Here is a 10,348-nt window from a genome sequence, read left to right as displayed (position 1 = left end):
GGCCATTGGCTATCTTTCGATTTGCCGATTTTTCCTTCGGACTTCCTTCGGTTGTTCTTCTTATTTTTCTTGTCTCCTTCTTGCTAAGTCTTTTCCGGACCTTTTTCTCCAAAATTTTAATTTGAATTTTTACTCTTGGTGAGGGTCATTACAATGTTAGTGATGTGGGAGCGGTGAATCTGGAGACCATGCGATATTGTGCCTTTTATGTAACGGAGGATCCGCTTCAGTGCAGTTAGTTGTGAGTCCCGTGGATCTTGCATGAAGAGTTAACCAATGTAAAACACACATTTTTAGTGGTAGAGTAGTAGATAACGTTATAAATGGATGTAAATAACATAAGAAAATGATGCTTAGCCAGTGGTTTTTTAAAATGTTATGTAAACATATTTTCGTATTAATATATTTATCCCATATGTTGCAATCACAAAAATGTAATTTTATAAATTGGAGAATTAAGATTATTTTAAATATATTTATTCGATATGTTGTAATCTAATAAGTAATAATTTTACTATATACAATACTAAAATGGAAATAAAAATATATATCAACATTCTCAAAGCAATCAGTTTTATTAAAATTCATTATTTTCCAAGTTTTTTTCCCACTTACATATAAAACACATTACAATGCAATAAAAATTTTAAATAAATGTAAATAAATTAAAGTTTCAATACTTAAATGTAAATCTTGTTATATCACATTGTAATGTGTTTTTATATCACTTACAAATAAAATATATTATGATACGATATAATTTAATTTACATTATTTTTAACATCGTATGACATAATTTAATTTACATGTGGAGGATAACAAAAAACCTTCATCGCCTCCTTCGGGTGTGAAGAGAAGAGCAGGAAAAAACATTGAACCTTTAAGCAAACACTAGAGGAGTGTTTGAGTGGATAGTTGTTTCAGTAAATTCTTGGAGCTACCTCTTTCTCCGGGTGTTGTTTCCTCTACTAGTTCGGCTGATGGAGACTACCAAAATACTTTAGACCTCAAAGACGAGTATACTGCTGATGAATTGAAAAAGATTTCAAAATGTACTAAACTTACCGAGATGAAATCTGATCCTAAGAAAGTCAGAGGGTAAGTTTTGAGATAGCTATTCGTTTCATTTTTATCATACATTTATCCATGTGTATGGTCTTTCAGAATCTTGGCAAACAGAGAAGCAGCTGCACATTCAAAGAAGAGGAAGTCACAGTACCTTCTTGACTTGGAACACCAAGTAAATTTTCTTGAGAAGGATATCACTTTGATGCAAGAAAAAGAGATGCTTTTGGAGGTGAGACATCATATTAGCAACTATGAAATTGTCATAGCTAAACTCCGTATAAAAATGATTCATGTAATGAACTTAGTGAATTTATATTGTTGTTGCATGGAGAATGCTAAAAGCATGCTGATTGATGAGAAGAAGGAGTTCATGATTCGACTTGAATCGTTGGAGCAACAAGCAAAACTTCATGACGGTACACATCATCTAATTAATTTCCAGTGATACTTAATCAAGTTTTTTGTTTTCAAATCTATAGTAAATTTAAAATTTTCGAACATAAACGGTTGTAACTGGGTGATCTTTGTTTATGACCTCACTCGTGTAGTAATGTTAAATCATATTTGATATTTTAACGCATAAAAACACATTTAAGATCTTCATGCTTAAGGCAGGATTTTATTAGATCCTTAACTGTGAGATACATTTATTATTCTCCGCTATACCATAGACGTAATATTTGTTGTTATGTGTGAACAAAATAATTCGGTTGCATGCAGAAATCAAAAGTCCAAAGGCGACGACAACGTTGAACGAACAATTGAGTGTGGAAGCACAACGGCTGAAGGAAGTATTAGCATCAAACGAACAACTGAGTGTAGAAGTCCAGCGGCTAAAGATGGCAATAGGTGATGTGATGCATAACGACGGCTATCAAATTGACCCAAACATCTTGCAACAACTCACCATTAATGAGTCCGATCAGCCACAGACAAGCAAGCAGCTCTGACTTTTATGGACAAAACTAAGGGTGTTCGGTGACACTGGCAATCCTATGGGTTCTAGGATTGGAGTTATATTTAGTTTCTTTTTTTTTACATATATTGAGGGTCATGGTGAGAGTAAAAAAAATCTATCTCAATAGTCTTGCTCATAATGATAGATAGATTTAATGATTGTAACTGTGAGGTCTCAAACAGTATGGCCTTTTTTATTTTATTTTTTTGTTATATCTAGTTATGTTTTTCAAGTGAAGCTATGTGTATGTTTTTAGATCGATAATTAAGCATATGTAACTTAATTAATTTCTCTATGATAATTCATTAGCAACTTTTATAACTTCTATTAATTTAATTTAAGTAATTTCTATTTTTATACTCAAAATCAAGTTGTAAGTTATATACATCTTCTATATATTGAAAGAAAGACATGATTGGAGAACATGTCAAACTCATGTTTTCTCAACTTTTCTACTTAATTAAATCAGTTATTTTATTAAACTTACTAGTTAGTAGTATTTTCTGGTACTATGTACATATACGGTATAATAGACATCAATCTGGTTACCATTTTTACTGTTCTTGTTAAAATTGGAACTCTGTGGAGAATGTTATTCACGATCAGATCGAATCCAAGATCATATCTATGATAGAGGAGATATACTATTGAGACGACCTGACCAGTTTTTTTTTAATAGATAATAAAATATAAATAGTAATAATAACTAATCTACAACTAGTGGTCTCATACCTACTAGTGGAATATTCTAGAGATACACTATGTTAACATCTGTGCAAAATCACATAGGATCTTAACTATCTAACTAACACGCCTCCACAGTCGAACCGTCGGTGCACCGGAGGAGCGGACGTTAAGACTGTCCTGGAAGTGTAAGAACAGCTGCGAGGGTAGACCCTTAGTGAAAATGTCCGCAAATTGGTGAGCTGATGGGACATGCAAGACTTTTATTTCACCAATGGCGACCTTATCACGAACGAAGTGGATATCGATTTCAATGTGCTTTGTCTGTTGGTACTGAACCGGGTTAGAGGATATGTAGACGATGCTGACATTGTTGCAATACACAAGAGTGGCCTTTGGAAGCGAAATTTGCATTACTGCAAGAAGGCCTTGTAGCCAAGTGGCCTCAGCCACAACATTGGCAACTCCACGATACTCAGCTTCAAGGCAAGAACGGGAAGCTGTTGCTTGTCTTTTGGCTGATCAGGAAATGAGGCTGTTACCAAGAAAAATGCAGTAACCATATGGGGAGCGTCGCGTCTCAGGGAAGCCGGCCGAATCGGCGTCGGTATAGGCGACCATGTTTGTAATGACCCTCACTAAGGGTAGAAATCCCGAAAATAAAAGTTCGAGGAAATGGTCTGGAAAGGATTTAAAGAGGAAGAGGAAGAAAAACAAAGAAGAATGGTCGAAGGAAGTCCGAGGAAAAATACATAAGTCGGAGGATGGCCAAGCCAAGACCAAAGTGGCCGGATGTACGATCGAGACCTTAAGACCGATCGGGAGTTGGCAATTTACGCAGAAAACCGCGTATTCGGAAGAGACGGTCCGAGAAGTACTAGAAAGGACAGTACGGACCGAGAAGTACCCGAAAGACCAGTACGGTCCGCGAGGTACCGGAAAGGACGGTACGGTCCGAGGGAAGTACCGGAAAGGACATGAAGGACCCGAGAGAGAAAGCCGAGAGTTGTCCGAGAGAAGACCGAGGGAGTCCGAAGGAGCCAAACGCAATCTGGACCGACATCGAACCATGGCCGAGAGATGTCCGGGCGATACTGTACGTGCCGTACGGTAGGACGGTACGATTTTGCCGTAGGAAGAGGAGATAGTGGCGGCATAATCATTGTATTTTTATGAGTTGGGCCAATCAAATTTCATGCAAGTGAGAGTGCATTTCACGCGCCACATGCAAGCTCATGCTTGCCATTTGTCAAATCGCACTAAGGGAAGAAAGTGGGATGCTCGACCTATACATAGGACCCTTGAGATCATTTTCTCTCATTTTCGAAAACCCTAAACACTCAAAGTTGTGATTTTTGCTCTCAAATCCAAGAGAAGAGAGAGTGATTCGAGAGTGTGAAGCTGTTGAGGCAAGAGGGGAAACGCTGTTGCGGACAAGGAGAGAATTGGAGAAGAGCTGTGAAGAGTTGTTGTTGGTCGCAAGAAGAGGGAGTTGTCTGATCCGTGGTGCAGTGAAGTCCAACCATCATCTGTTGCCCCAAGGTGAGTTCTGTGGTAATTGTGTGTGGGACACAGCATGAATCTTTAGATCTTTGCGTGTACCCTTTGCGTGATGCATTTAGACTAGATTCATGTTAGAATCATTTTAATTTTGATGCATGCGAAATATGGTAGGATTCATGCTAAGTTCATGTTTAAATGCACATAGAATTTGAGCTAGGGATCACCATGAGAAAATGAACTTGGGTGCATGTTAAGTAATTTGGAATTTGCTGAAAATTTGGATAAAAGGATTGCATGCATGGTTAAGTTGGAAGGATTTTATTTGCAATAGTTCTTGCATAAAATCAATTGCATGCACAAGTAAATTGGTGAAGCTTAATTGCAATCTTTATTGCATAAAACCGGTTGAGGTTAGCTTGCATGCGCAAATGGACTTAAAGCATGTAAATGGGTTAAATCGCTTAAAATGTGATTGCATGCATATTTGAACTTGTTGCATTAATTGCTTAAGTTGGGTAGATGTGTTGCATTCTTGTAGGACAATCTAAGTACATGAATTATCATTCTAGTTGCTTGTTGATTGTTGCATGTTCTCTTGCTTGTTTTGCTTGTTTTCATGCTTGAGTTATTAGTGTATTTTAGCTAAGTCTCCTGAATTTGTTTCTTGAGTCCTAGCTAGAATAGTGTAGTTGATCTTCTATTCCAATTGCGTTTTGTCTCGTGAGAGTTCCCGAAGACCACTCGCGCGGGACAATGTCACGGCTAGCTAGCTACTAGCGTGACCGCTACATCACGATGTAGCCTTTGTGGGGGCTCATGTTGGTTACCTTCGTGGTCTCAGCATAGGAAGTATTGTGGAACAGAACAAATTATCGAGAGCCCATAGGTGAAAGAGTCAAGAGTATCTCAAGTATTCCTTGTAGTATTCTAGATGTCTTGTTTGTTGTTGAGCTGAAAGAGTCTAGAGTATTTCAAGTGTCCCTTGTTTTATTTTAGTCGTCTCTTTCTATATTTAGCGAGTATAGTTCGTCCGAGTAGAGTCGTGTCGTTCTAATCTCTCTCGCTTGGTTGTTGTTTATTGCTTCCGCTATTGTTTCTGTTGTGTTGCTTTGATTGTTTGTTGACTGCTTTGTTTGCTTGCATGTTGATATCTTCATCTTGCATGTTGATAGCTTAACATTGCATGTTGTTTTCTTAGTCTTGCATGATGTTAGCGAAGGCTTCCATGTAATTCTTTAGCTTTGATTGTTGCTGGCTTGTTTACCTTGCTTGTTTCCTTTGCATGTTGGGGGTAGTCGGGTTGGGGAAGTAGAATCCTGTTTAGGAAAGGAGTGCCCAGGCTCACTGAGTAAGCTTAGATTACTCATGATAATATTTTGTCGTGCAGGAAGCCTAAGTGAGTCTATAGCTGGAGCAAACATTAGGGTACCAGATAGAGTTTTTCTGTGTTCTTTGTAAAACCCTATATTTTCCTAAACAATATTTGTAAAGTTATCCGACTACCTATGTATATTGCTTTGATGACTTCTTTTCAATAAAATGATTTATTAAAGTAATATATTCGGTTTTCGGGGAAAACAAGGCAAGTTGCAAATGGTACTCGGCCTTGTCCGGGTCAACACAACGCGCGTGGGACGCAAGAGTTGCAAACCCTAAATGGTACTCCCTCTAAATAACTCTCTTCACAGCGATGTAATTACTAATAACAAAGTATCTTTTTGAAATTAGACAGTATTTAAAGTTAAAAATATGGCTGACGATCTATAACTCTTTCCAAAGTCAGAAAATAAATTGTCAACTGTTTTAATAATACCATATTCAATTAGAAAAAATGAAAAACTTGCCAAAATAACCTAATAGAAAAATAAGTAAATTTTCAAAATAGCTATTCACAAGTAAATAAAAGTAAACAATGTACCAAAACTAGTCATTGGCAAAAGTAAACAACATGCCAAAATAAATAAAATTAGTTAAGATTGAGTCAACAATAAAATTTAATGATCGTAAATTTAATAAATTTTCATTATATTACCTAAAAACACAAAGTTCATTTAAGTGTTTTGACTTAAAAAATTATAAGTTAATTTACTGACAAAATCAAGATTAATTCCTGAAATATGAGCCTCCTCTTAACCAGTATAAATGGAGGATTTTGTCCTCTAACTATCAAAGAAAAAGAAAAAACAATTTTGTTCAACTTTCTTAGTTCATTGTTGAAGCTAATTAAGGTAAAAAGTACTCTTTAATCCTCAGCGATGAATGAACGCGACAGTATCGCTCCTTCAGAACCACAGTCGAGAACTCAGCAGTCGGCTGTCGACTCCTCCTTGCGTCCTTTGAGCCCTTCTCCGTCGTCATTACATCATCATCCACTTAGATCGATGAACCTTTCTCCACCGTTGTTACGTGGTTCTTCGTCATCGGCTCATGTGGACCTTCATCGCCTACTTCGGGTGTGAAGAGAAGAGCAGGAAAAAACATTGAACCTTTAAGCAAACACTAGAGGAGTGTTTGAGTGGATAGTTGTTTCAGTAACTTCTTGGAGCTACCTCTTTCTCCGGGTGTTGTTTCCTCTACTAGATCGGCTGATGGAGACTACCAAAATACTTTAGACCTCAAAGACGAGTATACTGCTGATGAATTGAAAAAGATTTCAAAATGTACTAAACTTACCGAGATGAAATCTGATCCTAAGATAGTCAGAGGGTAAGTTTTGAGATAGCTATTCGTTTCATTTTTATCATACATTTATCCATGTGTATGGTCTTTCAGAATCTTGGCAAACAGAGAAGCAGCTGCACATTCAAAGAAGAGGAAGTCACAGTACCTTCTTGACTTGGAACACCAAGTAAATTTTCTTGAGAAGGATATCACTTTGATGCAAGAAAAAGAGATGCTTTTGGAGGTGAGACATCATATTAGCAACTATGAAATTGTCATATCTAAACTCCGTATAAAAATGATTCATGTAATGAACTTAGTGAATTTATATTGTTGTTGCATGGAGAATGCTAAAAGCATGCTGATTGATGAGAAGAAGGAGTTCATGATTCGACTTGAATCGTTGGAGCAACAAGCAAAACTTCATGACGGTACACATCATCTAATTAATTTCCAGTGATACTTAATCAAGTTTTTTGTTTTGAAATCTATAGTAAATTTAAAATTTTTCAACATAAACGGTTGTAACTGGGTGATCTTTGTTTATGACCTCACTCGTGTAGTAATGTTAAATCATATTTGATATTTTAACGCAAAAAACACATTTAAGATCTTCATGCTTAAGGCAGGATTTTATTAGATCCTTAACTGTGAGATACATTTATTATTCTCCGCTATACCATAGACGTAATATTTGTTGTTATGTGTGAACAAAATAATTCGGTTGCATGCAGAAATCAAAAGTCCAAAGGCGACGACAACGTTGAACGAACAATTGAGTGTGGAAGCACAACGGCTGAAGGAAGTATTAGCATCAAACGAACAATTGAGTGTAGAAGTCCAGCGGCTAAAGATGGCAATAGGTGATGTGATGCATAACGACGGCTATCAAATTGACCCAAACATCTTGCAACAACTCACCATTAATGAGTCCGATCAGCCACAGACAAGCAAGCAGCTCTGACTTTTATGGACAAAACTAAAGGAGTTCTGTGACATTGGCAATCCTATGGGTTCTAGGATTGAAGTTATATTTAGTTTTTTTTTTGTTTTTTACAAATATTGAGGGTCATGGTGAGAGTAAAAAAAATCTATCTCAATAGTCTTGCTCATAATGATAGATAGATTTAATGATTGTAACTGTGAGGTCTCAAGCAGTATGGCCTTTTTTATTTTATTTTTTTTGTTATATCTAGTTATGTTTTTCAAGTGAAGCTATGTGTATGTTTTTAGATCGATAATTAAGCATATGTAACTTAATTAATTTCTCTATGATAATTTATTAGCAACTTTTATAACTTCTATTAATTTAATTTAAGTAATTTCTATTTTTATACTCAAAATCAAGTTGTAAGTTATATACATCTTCTATATATTGAAAGAAAGACATGATTGGAGAACATGTCAAACTCATGTTTTCTCAACCTTTCTACTTATTTAAATCAGTTATTTTATTAGACTTACTAGTTACTAGTATTTTCTGGTACTATGTACATATACGGTATAATAGACATCAATCTGGTTACCATTTTTACTGTTCTTGTTATAATTGGAACTCCGTGGAAAATGTTATTCACGATCAGATCGAATCCAAGATCATATCTATGATAGAGGAGATATACTATTGAGACGACCTGACCAGTTTTTTTTTAATAGATAATAAAATATAAATAGTAATAATAACTAATCTACAACTAGTGGTCTCATACCTACTAGTCGCCTAACCACAATCACAATCAACAGCGGAAATAATACCAATACCATTAACCAATAAATTATCCAATAAATAATAACCAATAAGCAATATATCAATTCCAATAACTACCAACAGGAAAACATAGAACCAGCAATCCTAACAATATTCTAATGACCCAACTCTAGCAACCTAGCAATGCCAGACAACAACCAATGAGTCCCTAGAACATACTCCTCTTCATTGCCTTGATTCCACGATCACACTTTGCCTTTACCTGCACCACAAACACAAATTGCAATGCATAAGGATTTTATAAACACTCAGTAAGACAATCCTCCCATTTACTGGGTTATACACACAAGCAATAGAGATACTCTAACCATCAAACAACAATACACAAACAAACCAGGCACTGCATCGACCAACACAAGCTTGCATTGACCGACACAAACTGGGGACTGCATCGACCGACGCATGATATGCATCGACCGATGCAAGGTTCACTTGCATCGACCGATGCTCCCATTGCATCGACCGAAGTTCCCACTGAATCGACCGACGAATGCTCCACATTATGCGGAAACCCTAGTTGCATCGACCGACGCCTCCACTTGGCATCGACCGATGCTCCTAGGTCAATCCGCGCCGTCTTCGCATTGCATCGACCGACGCACAAAGTGCATCGAACGACGCACATGTCGAGCATTGTTTTCCCCGAAGCTTCTCGCCGGATCTTCGTTCCTACAAGCCACAAACTCGATCCCAAGCCACAAGAAAGCCTCACACGAACCTATATAACGTTCTAACAAGCTACACAACACATAAACACGCAGATCAAGGAATCTCCATCTTAGATAAGCCATGGTCATGCACTTACCTTTGCCACAGAAGAAATCCGACCCAAACACAGGAAGAAAACGGTCCTAGGAATCTCCTACAACGGTCCCAGCTACAGATCTCTACAGGAACAGCCTCAAATCTCCCAAAAACCTCAAGAACACTCAAGAACCTTTTCTCTCTTCTCCTTTTCATTCAAAAACGGCCATACCGTCGAATGAGACAAAACTCAAGTTTAAGGGTTTTTCCCTAACCCAAAACGCAATGTTTAACTTAAACCTCGACTGAGAAAACCGAACATGCATCGACCGATGCAATCCCTAAACCAGGATTTCAGTTCGCGGATGTTACAATTCTCCCCACCAACATAGATTCGTCCTCGAATCTCGAACATCCATCAGCCAAGGACTCCCGTGCAATCGTCTCCACGGCCCGCACTCCTTCGACTGATCTACGAAAGGTCACCTCTAGGCGATAGACTCACGTTCCAAGCATTATTCGCTCTCAACTTTTGGACTTTCTTTTACTCACAGGCCTAAACCTTGAGTTTTTATCGGCTCCTCATCAGACTGAAGTCTGCATGCATGATATTGGCTCCTCATCGGGCCGAAGCCCGTATGCCATAATATATAAAGAAGTCCAATACTCGTCTCTCATGTTGTCACCCTACAGCGCGCCCCCAGATCGTCATCCGAAGTCGATATACCATCCATACTCTCAAGCCACAAAGTCTCAGAATATGACGGTACTAGGAGAACCTAAGTCCCCCAAGAGTCGCGAGCAAACAATTCTGAACATGTTTGAGTCCTATCCCTATCAAGGTTTCCTTCCCATGGCTCGCGTAAGACAACACAATGTCCTACCAACCACATATTCCCTCACTGGAATACCTCATGACCACACAAAGATCATCTCACTACCCCACGAGCCGCCACAAAGGC

The 10,348-nt window shown here is 37.7% G+C and overlaps 1 protein-coding gene across 1 annotated transcript; it reads left to right on the top strand.

Annotated features, from left to right (window-relative positions):
* Positions 1 to 323: 323 nt before the first annotated feature.
* Positions 324 to 2,018, top strand: LOC104767938 (bZIP transcription factor 30-like). Its single transcript, XM_010491898.2, is given in 5 exon segments — positions 324 to 329; positions 815 to 1,098; positions 1,165 to 1,297; positions 1,400 to 1,484; positions 1,789 to 2,018. Coding segments are annotated over 5 exon segments (738 nt in total).
* Positions 2,019 to 10,348: the final 8,330 nt, after the last annotated feature.

This window comes from Camelina sativa, chromosome 19 (genome assembly GCF_030686135.1).
Source record: "Camelina sativa cultivar CO46 ecotype springtype chromosome 19, ASM3068613v1".
Lineage (NCBI taxonomy): Eukaryota > Viridiplantae > Streptophyta > Magnoliopsida > Brassicales > Brassicaceae > Camelina > Camelina sativa.
This window is presented reverse-complemented; position numbering and strand designations above follow the sequence as displayed.